Genomic DNA, 16,099 nt, shown 5'->3' on the forward strand with positions numbered 1-16,099 from the left:
ATCAAACCAGCTGATTCATTTAACTTCTGTTAGATTTTGCTCAAACAAAACCTATGAATCACACAAACTTTGAAGGTGATGTAGTGAGGCTACAATGCCTCGTCTTTAATGGAGTGTTTTAATTATCAGTACACTGAGGTTAGGAACCCCAAAGCCCTAAAGAAGGCTAAGAAGCAGTTATTGCACTTTCTGACACAATATTCTTCATTTTTACCTTCAACGGACCGTTTCTGTACAAATTGGACATTAATAATAATAACAACAATAAATCAATACTATGAAGTACAACCAATATACACTGTATAATATGGCTGTGTACTACATTCATGCAAAGTAATTTATGGCTTTAACATGTACATACTCTTCATTGCAAACATGCAAATCTACAGTTGTGCATATTGCAATCACTTTTATTGAAGCGTGTTAATTTTTTGACTATATTGTAAAACAGTCACTATTTAGAGCGTGGAGGTCATAACTAAGTCATTAACATTATTTTTGATTATGAAGTTCAGATCAGGCTTACAGGAAGCGGTTTCATTTACGTGTTTGTACGAGGCATCTAGAACAAGTAGTGCATCAACAAAATGAAGGCCATGCTGAGACAAAAGTCTGTGGTCTTTGAGCCAATAAATGAAAGTAACTAAGAGATGCTAGTGAGCATTATATTTATGTAAGAATAAAGAAAACAATCCAAATATTTTGTTCTGTGGAAACCACATGGATATTGTCAATCTCACAGGAGAATGGTTACATTACATAGTTATATAAGTATGTAATACTTGAGGTAAGAGACCAACTAAACTCTCTACACTGCTTTCATTCTTTGTGCTCATCTTTTCAACAGACTAACGCCTGGAACATGAAACTTAGGGTCTATTTGTATTAACATGAGAAGTTGTGTATACTCCGCCGGGGAGGTTCAGAAAAAGTAACAATTCTCCTCACCGGTGGAGAGAATTACTGGAGGCCTGCCGTATAACAGAAAATATATTTTACATATCTGGGAATACCACTATCTTTAAAGTTATTTCACTTCTTTCTAGCTGTGCTGGTATAACTCTTTGTCATAATGCATAAAAGTGGCACATGAACATGTTCTACTTCCCTTGTTGATCAACCTCTGCTGCAGCACTAATGCTGTACAATCCCTGCTACAAAAACTGATCCAAGAACTGTTAGTTACCACAGTTTAACCCTGGCCTTGAATAATCAAGGTCTTGGGATTATGCTGTCCTTTGGGGTGTTTCAGTGGACTGTCGGGTCCTCTAGCCCTGGTCAGTGAGGTAGAAACCTAACTTGGCCACAGTCATCTCTCTGCGGAGACGCATCACCTCCCAGAACATCTGCTCCGCTGGACGAAGGCAAAGAGACAACAACAAGAAAAGATACAACACGTCAGCTGCCTGAATAAAACCCTTGTTGGTAAAGCAAGAGGAAAAGGAGGCAAAACGGATTCATACGAAGAAAATAACATGATATTAAACAAGTTAGTATTAACTTACCATCGTGTCTCACCAGGCCCTGCTGGATGTAGCGGATATAAGTAAAAAAATTGCAAACAGCTGTGATCTAGAAAGGTGAGATAAGGACCAGGTCACATGTAGCAACACTTAACAGCTGTGCTATAGGTTACAGAGATTAAGTGATAGTGACAGTGATAGTTACCCGTGCTCGGCTGGAAGGAGAGATGTAATAGTAGCTCCCCTTGTCGCCAAGTTTAATGCGATGTCGGCAGAGGCGCGACATGCCGCTTAATGCACATTTTCTACAAACAGAAAGTTTAGTTGTCAGACAATTACAGCTTCAACACGTGGATACACACTGTCACTGTTCAATCACAGCAAACATGAGTTAAATCCCTTCTGGTATTATTAACAATGAAACTTGGGCAGCTTTGAATTAAGACTTAAGTGAAAACACATTCCAGACACAAACATTTTAGAAGAGAAACGGCACAAAAAAAATAGTAGTACACAATCAAAGAAAGTTAGTCACTTGAAGAGGAAAAGGTTCATTAATATATATTCAAACACATGCAGAAGTCATTAATTTACAGATTTGTTTACAACCTTTCAGACGCCTGGATCGGCAGACTTCATGCTACAGTAATTTGTGTTAGTGAAAAGCAAGTGATTGTTCCTGAGAGGACTTACGTCTCTATTCCTGCCCTAAAGCCACTGGAAAGAAAAGATTATCTTTAATCAGACAGTGATTAGAAATATGCCTGTTAATTAAACCCCTCTCAGCTACGTGGGAAGACAGTGAAAAACCTTCTATGACCACTAATCATCAGGGTGAATTACAAAAACCAAAGAACAGTGGATTCTCAGTGTTGATTTAGCCATTGTTTAGCAGTGAATGGTGAAAGAGAGGACACATTGACAGATATGTCGTCGTGATAACTCACTTCGGGCCGCCACACTCGATAGCGGAGGCTTTGACCATCGGTAACGCAGACATGGCCACAGGCTCGATAGTCAAAGAGTTGTTTTCCACTGCACTCTGCACCAGCTGCGACAGCTGTGAAGAACGGTTATCAGTAATGTTAACATGACTTTAAACTAGAAGTGTCGCAATATGCCGGTACTTTGACAAACAACTGTGATATTTTAAAGCATACTTATTGGTATCCTGTTAACAGTCGAATAAACATATGATAATATTATGTAAATAATCCAAAGCCTCTTAAATGGTCACAGACTCTCTCTCCACATCCCTACACAAAGATTTTGAGTGTAATTAATTTGCCAGAAAACAGACTAAACTTAGAGTTAGAGATGAATTTGACTGATAGCATTCATTTGTGTGTTTTTTTAAAACACATTTTCTGTGGATATTGCAATAATATTGTTATCATGAATTCTTTTGACCACAATAATCGTGTAGTGAAAATGTGATAATGTGACAGCCCTACTTCAATCAAACAATGAAATATAACAAACGCAGTGGTAGATTCTGACCTCGGATCTTGTGAAGGAGAGGCAGGGTTCGATGTCTTCTCTGTAGATGCGACTCAAGAAGGCAGAGGAGCGCTCTACACTTGGATTCTCCTTCCACAGCAAAAACTCTGCATACAGAACAGAGTCCATCTGAAAAAAAGAAAACTCACTTATCAAACCGCTTGTCCTATGCGTCACCTAAAGCTCTCCCCCCCACCCAAGACAAACCCTGTTAAATTACAGAGGCTTGTAAGTGACACGATAACAATCACATTTTCAAAACAGAGACAGGTGAACAGGCTAACTAATCCAATAAATATGATATAGTGCAAAATACATAATTATTTATGTATTTTCACAGTCAACTCTTTTGACCAACTCTTTCCCAAAACAGTCAGAAGCCATAAACATTGTTGAGCTTCACATTGTTTTGTCAATCCTAAAAAAAATTGCAGGCTATAATTTAAACTTAAGGCCCATACTCACTGAAAGCGTTAAATGGTGCGCTTAATCTTTTAACTTGATCTAAATAATGAAATTCTTGGTTCAAAACTACAAAGTGAAAAAGATTGAATTATTGATAGATAAAAGCTTAACTAATGTGAAATTGGCGTCGCAGCTGATGTGACTTACCGCCTGAGAAGTTTGTCATTTTAACCAGTGAAAGCGACAGTAGTATTATTACTAACTAATAATGTATTTCTTTAATTAAATATTGGCCTCTGTGGAAACATTTTTCACATTTCATTCCTTCTAGCTCTCTCCAAACTACTGCTGCTGCAGAGAAAAATAGCTTTGGTCGATGAGTCCTCATTTGACATTTCTAAATCCAAACGAGGTTGAAGTAGTTTGGCGTGCCTCATAACGCTTTTGGTGCGTGTACGACCATTTAAATCTATAGGTGTACTTAAAAACAAGAGCGTCAGGCATTTTCAAGGCGTTTGGGCCCTAATGAGGCCTGGTAGAAGAGATACAGTTACCTGTCTGCTGTCAGTGCACAGCCCCTCCCCCCGCTCCTGCCAGGAGGGGTCAAATGTCACACTGACAGAATGGCCAGGAACAAGGCAGAGTATCAGAGAGAGGAGAGCAGGAACAGCAGGCTGAGAGAGGAAGAGCGACCAGAGACGGAGAGGAAGAACAAGTCAGAAGAGGTTAGTACTGGGAGAAAAGAAGAAAGCAAAGAGAACTTGAACTGGAAACAGAGATGAGGGGTAGAAACAGAGAAACACACAAAGAAGAAGAAAGGGCAAATGCACAAACTTCATTAAGGTTACCTCTCGGTCCTCTTTGGCCGCAATGGAAATTGAGGAAGGTTCTGGCTTTCCAGGTGAAGATGTGAAGGCACCGCTCGCGCTCTTATTGCGGACGTGGCGTGACGCTCCCCTGGTTCCTGACGACTGCAGCTGTGGATGTAGCTGGCGGTTCGGTGAAGAAGGTGTTGATGTCAGCACCAGAGTCTTGAGTGCCGTCACTTCTGCTTGCAGAACATCAATCTGGGAGACAGATGCAGTAAAAGTACAGAAGAAAAAAAGGAAATGGGGAAAGTGACAAAAGTCTGATGATGGAAGGGAAATCAATAACAGTAACTTTATTTTCTGACATCAAACGTATCTAAAATAAACTTAGCTGCCAATTTTTAAGACATATCACTTCAATTCAAAAATAGTTCAGCTGCAATGAATAAATATAAATGACACAAAGATGAAAATCAGTTTTGTCTGCAGTACAGAAACAGAGAAACATCATCACACACACCTTTCCCTGAGCCTCCTTCAGTTGTTTCTCCGCTGCTGCTTGTTTGACGTTAGCTTCATGCACCATCTTGTGAGCTTCCTGTTGTGATGAAGATTGAAACATTATCACAAAGTCTGTTATCCATTTGTACTGTGGTTTTAAAAAAGGATGTCTGAAATCTTTGATAGGACGTTGTTCTTGATAATTCACTAATTGTGAACAGCAAATCTGTTAAAAAGTTAAAGCAGCAATAAGTGATAAAAACATCAACAATATCACAACAACAAGCTTTTGTTTACTTTAAAGTCATGTATAACTGGGTATATGTAGGTAAAAGTAAATGTGAAAGTCTGTGTACATTTCATATTTTAAAATACACAAATTGTTTTTGTAATGTGCAAGCAAATTAAATAAAACAAATATGCACTGTTTCCAGCATCTCCAAATTGAGGATTTGGTGCTTCTCTCTAGTTATATAATTGTAAAATTAGGATCCTATGATTTCTGCGATGTGGAAAACACAAATGCAATTGCAAAATATGATGATACACATGCTGCTTCTCTCCTTTACCACTGACATTTTTTTTTCCTCAACCACATAATTAGACACAACATGTGCCTAAATCATAAACAGAATTCGATACAAAATTAAAAGGAATCTGAAAAAAACCCTATAAATGGATTATGTCGGGGTTTCAGACAGTCAGACTAAACTATCTGGAAAATCTTGATGAACATTTCACTATTCTCTGAAGTTTTATGGATTAATTGATAATAAAAAATGATTATAGTTCTAGGGCAAGAAAACCAAAACAATGAACCACAAGAGGCTAAAACTTTCTGTCGAGCTGAGGTGAGCTGAAGAGTTGATAATTGATTTGATGATTGTAATGCATCACATCACTTCTTCATCACTAAGTGTCCAAACTACAGTGCCGTCAGTCAGAGAGCATTATTAGTATTGCTTACTTCAAACAGACTGGCAGTCAGCTCCTCCAGCTCCTGCTCCAGTTGGTTCCTGACCTGTGACAGACGCTCACACTCCTTGTCCTTTAGTTTCAGTTCCTGAATTGTGTAAGAGAAAAGTTCACAATCACAAGGAAGGACATTTGCATCGTCAACGTTTTTTTTACAGTTCACACAATGCTTTGTGTGTCTATGTGCAATAGCATAAAGTAGGTTACAACACCTTCTTTGCGGCGTCCAGCTGTTCCCTGAGGATCTCCGAGCCCTTTTCTCTAATTTCTTTTTCTTTGATCTCCAGCGAGGAGCTACGAAGCCGGGAGAGGCCACCATGGTCCCTGCCTGAGATGGGCCCAGCCTTGCCTCCTCCCTCCACTCTAGACTTAGGCTCTGGATCCAGATCTACCAACCTAACATAAAGAAACATAAAGATGTCATGTCCACTCCTAAAACCGAGTTGCTATAAAGACAGGGTACTATGATATAGGTTGATGTAATGATAATGACTGATTATCCCACAATTCATCTTTCCTGTATGCTTTGTGTTGTAGGTCATTGTGTGCATGTCTTAAGTCTTAATGTCTTGTATGTTTTAAGTTTTACTTTTAACTTTAAAATGTATTTTAAGATAACTCTTATACACATTAAACATTACACTTCAACCTTGTGTTTTATATTGTACATGTTGCCTTTTAACAGAGAACCAGTTTAGTGTTGGAGTTTTTCATTCACACATGGATAAACAGAAAGTGACCCTAACAAGGAACATGAAACTACAGAGTCAGCATTTTCATGTAGGACTGGGTGATCATCAGTAAAAATAAAAATAAAATACTAATTGGTATTCATTAGGTACACCTGGCTAAAATAAATCCTTAACCTTACATTAAGGTTATATTGTTCAGTTTTTGAGAGGCTGTAGTTTTGTGTTAGTGTTTCTAATATTTTGTCTACCTCATGTTTAGTCAATGTTTCAACAAAAACAAATTGTGCAATAGGAAGATATCTGCCAATTCATAAGCCCAGATAATTAATTGTTAATAGGATTTAATGCAAGGCTGTTTTCGTTTTTAGCAAGGTAAACCTAACAAACCGAGAACTGCTAAATCTGTGAAATACACAATTTAAAGTGTTTAAAACAATAGGTTGTATTGAACAACAACACTTTACATTATATAAAGTTCATTAAAATATTTCCCACTTCAGGTTTCAAACCCTGTTTGCTTATCACCAGTTTAAATTAGACAGCAGGATTGTGTCTGGCAACATCAACATATTTTCATTCACAGCTCTGATGATGAATCATTTCCCCTCTGAGTCACTGTCAGTGAAATCACTTTGAGTTACAGACCTCTGAGAGACCCCGGACCACAGGTTTAGACCCTCTGCTAGTGCATTAGCAATCGCAACATTCAAACGTGTGAAAGCTTAAAGCTGCAAACACGACAGTGACCCACAACCATTAACCATGGCTTTTAGACAGCTAGTCGTTAGCTCACAGTGAACGCTACAACTTTTTACAGCGAGTAGGTTTCCCTCAGTATCCGCCCTTACCCTGTCAGTGTCCCGGACAGCAGATCAACCGCCCACCCTGGCTATGTATCTGTCAGCTTCTCCCCTCCAGCGTCCTTCAGTTGTTGTTGTTGTTATTAAATTAACAAATACTGTACTAACTGAGCTAACCGTAGCTGCTTTCAGTTAAAACCTCAGCTGTTTTAAATCAGCGGAGGAATGCGGACGCTGACGTAGATGACCGACAACAACAGCAGCGATCTGCTGAGAACAAAAGAAACGATTTAAAAGTATAACGCAGACTTTCATAACACTTTTTTCCAGCCGCGGCCGATAAGATTTCGCTTCTCATCCCCGCGTCCTTATTTCCAGGACAGAAAAAAACGAGTGTCTCCACTCCGTTCCTGCCCTTTACGCACCGGTCACATGACAGCGCATCCACTCCCAACGCCCTCACCGACAAACCCGGGCCGGTCCTCTGTGGAGTACAACAGTGCGCACCGCCCAGTGACCTCGAGCTAACATCCACAGTATACTAACACCTGATACGCTTACCTGTTCATCTATAAGTGGGTGCACGTGAGTATCGTGGCCTGATTGTCCTGCAACAAATCTCTAAGGAAATAAATGTGAGCTGCACCCCACTGTTTGTGCATAATATAATGTACAGTTTTTCTTTACTTTCTATGCTGGAATACCTGGTGTCAAATTTGCCATCTGGTAATTTGATTAATCCGCTATAAGTAGTGTGAAACATATAAACAGAAGCACAATACTAAATAAAAAGAAAAATAACTGAGGGACAATCTTCAAGACAGGGGTCGAGATTGAGTAATAAAGCAGGAGCAACTGCCAGGCCCTATCATTTCAGTTGATATGATTTTCAATGAAAGCCCAAGTTTAGTTTCCAGCTTTGCACAATTGGAGGTCTAGCCTACAGAGTAAATATATTTATTGTGGGTTCTATCATTTCCATATGTTTTACCTTTGCAAACTAATTCCTTGATAATACACATCAAAATAAAAAATTGTAGTGCAATCATGCAACACAATAAAAGCTCAAATTAAAAGCACATTGATTATAGTGAACTGAAATCTAAATATATTATAATTGATCCATTATCTACAAAATGAAATCTCTTGAGTTCTTTGCCTACAGCCAGATACTTTTGTTTCACATCATCCTTCATCTCTTTCCCTCATTTCCTGTCAGCTCTCCACTGTACCCTCTAATAAAGGCAACACAAATGAAATTGAAACAAGTCCTGATCTGACCTCGCAGGAGACCCACAGACTGAAAACCTGAATGTGTGCTCTGCCTATGAACATGCTGCATGGAGTCTGATGGCTGCAATGCAGAATAAGACCTCACATGCAAAACAAGCCTTAGATAACATCATGTATTGTTGGAGTTAAAGTAATGACTACATAGTTTACATATGTAGTCATTTGACTTCAGCACATGGCTGCTACCTAAATGTGATGGTCACCATTCTAAAAGAATCAATCTTCACGATGTTCCACTTTACATCATGTCTAATTGAACCACATGTGGGAAGTTTTTGTTGTTGTTTTTGGCTACATAAGAAAATCATCTCTTCTGTAGCTAAAAGTGGTACCAACATGGTAGAGAGGGAAACACTTGAATCCTTTATGTACCGCCATTGTGCTCAGCTTTATAGGATGTCATCAGAAGTGACATAATCTAAAACTACACTTCAAAATTACATTTCAAACCAATCATGTTTAGCCCATACAGGTAAAATCAAACTCATCTTTTGACACTCACCGTCCAACAATGCAGCCTTCCTCCTTGGTTTCCTTGCTGTACTTGTGTCTGGCGGCTGGCAGTCCCAGGGCATCAGGTGGGCCGAAGAACACTGCAGAGGAATATACTGCTATTCCAGATCTCCCTGCTCTGAGGACTTCATATCCTGGACTGGCTGTTGTTGAAGATGGGGGAGATGAGGAAATCTGGACGCTGTGAATTCCCTCAAAAGCATCCATGGCTCTCTCAGGCAGTGCAGAAGACTCCAGAGAAACTTAATCACGTCTCCACCGAGGTTACAATCAGTTTGTCAAATGCTTTTAGTGGTGTTTAGTGATACCTGTGGGTGCCAAGCACATACAATTCAGAAAAGAAAGAGTTTCATGCTGCAATTTGGAATCACATGAAAACTAAAAAACATTTCACTCAATATACCTCACAGTCAAAGTCTTTCAGTAGCCAGTGGACGAGTCATGACCTCTCCAGTGTTTGAATAACTTACACACGTGCCAGAGGAGCTCAGGCTCTTTTATTTGCTGGTTCTCATGCTAAAGGAATGTGTTTCTTTGTGAGATATCCAGTGTAAACATTACTTCAGCTTAAGTTAAGAAACAGTGTCATGCAAGTATCATACACGAGAAGCTGCAAGAATCTTAATCCAGGATGATTTAAGGACAGAAAAATGCACAGAATATACTCACCAAGTGATGTAAATTGATCTCCAGGCGTTGCAGGAGCATCAAAAATCTGTCAAAACAGCTGAAATCGTGCTTTAATAATCTCGAGATTGAACTCTGTCCGTACTTCTCTCTGCTTTTGGTCTCCTGGTTAGACAGGAAGGGTTAATCACTAACACCCTCTGGCCAGTTAGAGTACAGCTGTACACATTTCTTCCAGCAGAGGGGAGAGGACACACAGTCTCACCTGATCAAGAGTTTTCCATGAGGAAAAGCTGAATGATACTTCAAACTAAAAATAATCAATGTTCCCTCTAGGTGTGAACTGATATCAAGAAATGAGAATATGTTGAAACGGTTGTGTGTTCACCAAAAGCCAGAGATAATTAACTGGGTGTTCAACTTTGAGTAAAATGCTTTTATAGAGTTATATTTCCAAAATATGAACACAACTATTCAGCACTTTTGCCTTTGACCAGCCAATTTGTGGCAGTGTGGGCGCTCTGCTGTCCTCAGATTTGTTCAGATTAACAGGACCTGGGCTCACAATGCAGCTTTGTTGCTGAAACAGATTAACACATCAAGTGACCGGAGGTGTAGGAGTCCCTTGCTCTCTTTTTCTTTCCGGCTTCCTCTTCTCCAACATCATTCCAACGACCGCTGCAGCTACACATCTCGGGCCACAGTGACTCCGATGGACAGACGTTTTCATATTTGGTGGTAGGTAAAACCTTCACAGCTTTGTGTTTGAGGCCCTCGCATATTGCGTTTGCCTGTTGTAGCCCTGCGAACATCTCTTCAGATGTATTGGTGTGTTTCAGATCTATGAAATAAGGAAACATTATTTTAAATGGTTATTTAAACGTGCAAAAAAATCAGTTTCAGTTGATTAAGAGAAACCAAACATATGGATTAAAGCGTAAATAGAGAAAATATATAATGCTGCTGTTTTTTTTTACTATATCATTTTAGATTTGTGACCAAATTGGCCTCATGAGATCCAGGTTGATCGCTGACGTTGAGCTCAGACGAAGCACAGAGAACACAGCCACACTGGTTTCCTTCATGTCACGACACAGTCACCCAGCAAGTTGGCCAGCAAGCAGCAATGACTGTAACGTACTCTCGCAGGGTTGCTGATGCAGGTCTGGGGACCTTCTTTCACCTGCTTCTGCGTTGGAAGGGCAGCATTTATAAACTGCTCTATAGAGAGCTCATCATCTTCACTCTTCTCTACTACTTCTTCAGTATTGTTTATAGGTACTCTCATAGCAGAACTTCAAGCTTCTTATATTTATTTTTTTACCTAAACATCTTTGTTGAGGGTCACTCAGATTTAGTTAATTGAAGAATTGTGAACAAGGTACTAAGGAGGACATTCTTTAGTTGAAACTTGTCAGCCCTCTTTGGAGAACAAACTACGTAACAGAGACACAGTTTCTAAATCATTTTAAACATTTCTTTGGCATTTCTCTATTGAAATTTTGTGTTACTTATCGGCCGATATATACGCCCGATACTGACGATAAGTATCGGCTAATATCAGAACCTGGACCGATTTATCAGCTCCAGTGGCAGCGTTACAGGTCCTGTGTATACGAGATTGTGAGCATTTCTGGCGCCACTCAGCGGCTCTCAACATGGCTGAACTGGAAGCTCGTAGCCAAGATTTTTTAGAGCCAAGATCCACACATCTGACAAAGTCAAATGTGTACCATTTTGCCACCACGACTAAAGAAGCATTTGCTTTATTTTACATTATAACAATACAAAGTTCTCATTTTAATTTGAGATCCATTTCATGCTCTACACAATATAGTTTTCAAATTAAATGGCTTTAGTTTTTATTACAACATACCTCTTTTTTTAAGTTTTAACACAACTTTAACTTTTTCTCATTTTGATAACATATGGAAGTCGTTACAACATGCTTATGCTACAATGAGAACACATTTTTTGTTTTAATAAGATAAGTTGGTATGTTATTTTAGCAGTAAATGTTTCTTGTTTTAAGAGATACAATGCAGTTTGTGATAAAATGTATGTAAAACGAAAAGTTTAATGTAAAAACTGATTTATTTGATATGTTGAATTGACAAGAAAATATGTTCTAACAAGAGGCAGTGGGAACAACATGCTTCCTAATTTCTAAAACAAAGGGCTCACCTCCCTGTGTTATTGTTGTAATGGACTCATAGATGTTTCCTTCACCAGGTTTGTGTTAAACGATGACCAGAAGAGGCTTTTTGAGAAGCTGTCGATATACTGTGACCGCTATGCAGAGCTCATCCCAGTGTCTTTTGTGCTGGGTGAGTTGAGGCTGACCATGTTCCTGGAAACTATCACAGGAGGTTGGCATGCAGTTCTGTACTTGCTAATGTTTTTTTGTTGCCAGGTTTCTATGTCACCTTGGTTGTGTCCCGTTGGTGGGGCCAGTTTGAGAACGTCCCCTGGCCGGACCGCTTGGCAGCATTAGTCGGTGGTCATGTTCGGGGAACTGACGAGGCCTCCAGGCTGACCCGACGAACTCTGATGCGATACGCCAACCTCTCTGGTGTGCTCATCTACCGCTCCGTCAGCACGGCCGTCTACAAGAGGTTTCCCACCATGGAGCATGTGGTGCAGGCAGGTACGACGTGGCCATGAAACCACCAAAACTCACTGTTGCTGGTCCTGCCAGTTTTAAGACAACAACATACAAATCTGCTGAATCTGTTAACACTATTTAAAAGTCCTGAAGAAAACTGTGTAAGGTGGTCCAGCATGGCACTGGTTCAGACTCTGTGTAATTCCATCTGATGTGGTTGAACTATTTGTATGCTACATGCTACTGCTTGGCGATGTAACGGCTAAGTAAAGAACTACAAACATGGAAACAAACGTCTTAAATGCGTTCTCTCTTCGTGTCATTCTTTCATTTCCATGTCGCGTTTGTGTCTCTCAGGTTTGATGACATCAGATGAGCTGAGGCACCTGGAGGACTTGCGCTCTCCTCACAACAAGTTCTGGGTTCCCTGTATGTGGTTCGTCAGCCTGGCTCTGAGGGCTCGGACTGAGGGTCGCATCAACAACGACGTGGCTCTCACAGCCATTCTCACTGTGGGTCAACATGTGCATCGGTCTGCAGGCCAAAGGAGTTGAACATCATCACGTTCTGAAACATTTTTAAAAATTGCTCTTTTGCCTGTTCTGCTTTTTTTCCTCTGTTCAGGAGTTGAACAGTTTACGAGCAAAGTGCATGAAGCTGTATGGTTACGACTGGATCAGCCTGCCTCTTGTCTATACTCAGGTTTTGTTGATTTACTGTGTTGTAACTGAAATATAGTAGATGCATTCGCGATAGAACAAATTGATTTAACAGTTCTTATGTTGTGATAAATGTGCAATGATTCGGTGTCTCAAAAGAGATAATAAAACTGCTAATGATGATGCAGAGCTAATATTAGGCTGCTGGTGGGCTATAAAGAATGTCATTTTGTTTGCTATAATATATAATCTTAATCATCGTGTACCTAAAATCATTAACTCAGTTTGTCAAATTAGAAATCTGACCTAGCAAAGCACAATACAATCAGTACACAACAACACCAATGCAAACGCTTGACAAGAGACTGTTTCCTCAAAGGTAGTTGTGAAACACGCATGACTAGTGTTTTTTAACCAGGTGGCGACAGTAGCGGTCTACAGCTTCTTCCTGGCATGTCTGATCGGTCGTCAGTTCTTGGATCCAGCTCAAGGTTACTCCGGTCACGATCTGGACTTCTACCTGCCTGTTTTCACTCTGCTGCAGTTCTTCTTCTATGTTGGTTGGCTGAAGGTGAGGTTCAAGTCACGCTGATGCTGCACAAGAAATGTTATTCATTTGTCCTTCTGAGCTGTATTGTGGTCTCTTTCTGCTCGTGGTGTCAGGTGGCTGAGCAACTCATAAATCCTTTTGGAGAAGATGACGATGACTTTGAAACCAACTGGCTCGTCGATCGCAATTTACAGGTTTGGTTTCAAACTACTGGCCACTTTTACATCAGCCGCAGACAGAGGCTGTCTTATTCTTCCTGCTTTGATTTCTGTTGTCTCTCAGGTGTCCTTGTTGTCGGTGGATGAGATGTACGACAGCCTGCCGCTGGTGGAGAGGGATATGTACTGGAATGAGTGTGAACCTCAGCCTCCCTACACTGCTGCCAGCGCTGAACACCGCAAACCCTCCTTCATGGGCTCAGCCCTGGATATCAGGTTCAATAATGTTTTTATTTTCTGGCAGACAATTCTAAATACCAAAAAATACTCTCCTAACCATACAACCACCTATTTCATCTAAACTAGTGTTCCCAAGGAGGAGATGGAGTTTCAGTCCAATCTGGAGCAAATTAAAGAACACGAGGAAGCCAACTACTCCACCCCGCTGCTCGGAGGGCTGGGTCGTCTCCTCGGTGTCCAGTCCCCTAACTTTCCTCGCTCCTCTCGCGTCTCTCTGCTGCGCCGCCGCCCTGGAGCTCCACTGAACCGCTTCCCTCTTTACCTGCACCCAGAGGCCTCATTTACTCCAAGTCAAAGCCGCCAGCCTTTGAACCACGAGCGAGATCCAGACTATGCCTTCTCCACCATGCCCCTGTATGAGAGACCGGGTTTCTACAGCTGCCCACAAACACCCATCCACTGTGTGCCCCCCGCGGTGCCTCGCCCTCGCCCTGCCCGGCGAACTCAGAACGAGTGGAACCGCAGCTGCAGCTCCCTGGCTCCTCAGATGGCGGGCTCACAGCCGCTGCCCCCCCACACCCCCAACCACGTCCCCCCACCACCGTCCTCTGCTTTTCCCTGGCTGAGTGAGGATGGCGAGGTCCAGAGTGCCCCTATGTTCTCGTTCCCAGACCCTCCACCTAAACTCTGCCCAATATCTAAACTCAGACCTGGACATGGCCTGCTGTCTCGCCGCCCTCCACCTCCCCACCTTACTCTGGACACCCTCCCCTCAGCTGACATTCAGCCCGGGCCCCCAAGTGCTCAGACTGCAGGAAGTGGAGGAGAAAGGGTGTTCTCGTTCACTCCTCCTTCCCGAACAGCAGCTACAAATCCCATTAATCCCAACAGCAGCTCTAGCAGCATTAATGCAACAAGCACCAACAGCGCAGGCATGGTGGGAAGTCTCTGCAACGGTACAAGTCACGCTAATTTTAGTAACCATGGGAATTTCAGCACCAACATGAGATCAAGCAACGGGGACACCAATGGTGGGCTGAGCAACAACATGAACACCGTTTCCACTTCGGCGCCATCGCAGCAAGAAACCAATCAGCAACACTCACCCAATGACTCAGGAATCTCATTGGCTGAAGGGGACCTGCTGGGCGTTTTGGTGGACGGTGGCGTGAACAAGGCGGCAGGAGGGAAGGAGCAAGACTGAGAAAACAAGGTGTGACAGACTGTTTTTGTATACATGTGGCATTCAAAGTATTTCACACAAACATGCACTAATTGATGTTACATCTGAACTGTATTAGTCATCTGGAGTCCTACACACAATTGATAAGTATTTGTCGCAAATGCAGTAGTTAATCTCTACTTTGTGTTAAGCTCTTACAGAACAATTAACCTACTTGTAAGACCTTTTGAGATTTAAGCCTCAACATGTGAAGGAAAATAAGAAACTCTTTCTAGTTACTTCTGAAACTCAACGACAGGAAGCCAAAATGTGTATATTCTAGTCTTTTCAGTATTGTTTCTATCAGTGTACTCTTTAATAAATTGTTAGTATCATATGTTATGTTTCGTTTGTTTTTTCAATAAAAAAATGTAGTCTTGAAATTATTTATTACTGGATTATATAAGGAAACTATGTACACATAAATAGAGAACCAACCTTTTCCCCCTAAACAACTGTTAAAATTTGTAAGAGTCTCTTTTGCCCTAAGATATCAATAACGCATTTGAAAAAAATTTGAAATTCAATAGCATAGGAGGTGGACTGTGTATGGAAGAACTTTACAAAATTTGGTAGGGATTTATCATCCCTATCAAAATAGTATGCCTATTAATAAAAAAGACAACACTTTATGTCTGAGATATCTCTGAGCTTAAAGCGACACAAAAAGCACTGAGCAGTGAGCAATGGGCCAAAAAAAGATGCACCTTGCATTGCTGGGAATGAAAGGCTTTCTTACCCTAGAGAGATACGCATAAGAGGCATAGAGCTCCAGGTTTATCTGACTGACTCGCAGTCCTGGTGGAAGTTTTGTCGGATTTGCAAACTCCACTTCGCAAATTAAAATTAAATTACAAAAAATGAATAAAAGAGCGAACAAATTTGATACCGTTCTGCTGGTGAAATCAAAGGCAGTATATTATTGGCTGGACACATGATGCAAGTATGTATATAAAATAAAAGACTTGTTTCGCATCACAAACCACTGAATGGCCACCAAAAAAAGGGCAAATGCACTTTAGAGCGCAGTTGACACCGTTAGCTAGTAGATCTATATCAAACGAGACACGTGACTATCCACAAGCTT

At 40.9% G+C, this 16,099-nt stretch overlaps 2 protein-coding genes across 5 annotated transcripts; one reads left to right on the forward strand and one right to left on the reverse strand.

The window, feature by feature from the left end:
* Nucleotides 1–76: 76 nt before the first annotated feature.
* Nucleotides 77–5,728, reverse strand: rab3il1 (RAB3A interacting protein (rabin3)-like 1). Of its 4 annotated transcripts, XM_068723718.1 has the most exons (10): nt 5,646–5,728; nt 4,698–4,775; nt 4,217–4,435; nt 3,923–4,042; nt 2,964–3,092; nt 2,411–2,523; nt 2,157–2,180; nt 1,669–1,768; nt 1,506–1,572; nt 77–1,354 (listed from the first exon to the last, which is right to left on the reverse strand). In XM_068723718.1, the coding sequence occupies exons 2-10, from the start codon at nt 4,761–4,763 to the stop codon at nt 1,269–1,271; spliced, it is 924 nt and encodes a 307-aa protein (XP_068579819.1). In that variant the 5' UTR covers nt 4,764–4,775; nt 5,646–5,728; the 3' UTR covers nt 77–1,268. The 4 variants fall into 4 exon arrangements, with proteins under 4 accessions (XP_068579819.1, XP_068579821.1, XP_068579820.1 ...); XM_068723720.1 differs by lacking the exon at nt 3,923–4,042; XM_068723719.1 differs by lacking the exon at nt 2,157–2,180.
* A 4,976-nt stretch (nt 5,729–10,704) lies between these two features.
* Nucleotides 10,705–15,272, forward strand: best1 (bestrophin 1). The gene is made up of 9 exons (XM_068723444.1): nt 10,705–10,856; nt 11,811–11,905; nt 11,992–12,225; nt 12,541–12,695; nt 12,808–12,885; nt 13,261–13,413; nt 13,506–13,586; nt 13,675–13,826; nt 13,917–15,272. The coding sequence occupies exons 1-9, from the start codon at nt 10,705–10,707 to the stop codon at nt 14,992–14,994; spliced, it is 2,178 nt and encodes a 725-aa protein (XP_068579545.1). The 3' UTR covers nt 14,995–15,272.
* The last annotated feature ends 827 nt before the right edge of the window (nt 15,273–16,099 follow it).

Source organism: Cebidichthys violaceus, unplaced genomic scaffold (assembly GCF_023349555.1).
Source record: "Cebidichthys violaceus isolate CVI_PGR_0920_01 unplaced genomic scaffold, fCebVio1.0.p SCAF_3, whole genome shotgun sequence".
Classification (NCBI taxonomy): domain Eukaryota; kingdom Metazoa; phylum Chordata; class Actinopteri; order Perciformes; family Stichaeidae; genus Cebidichthys; species Cebidichthys violaceus.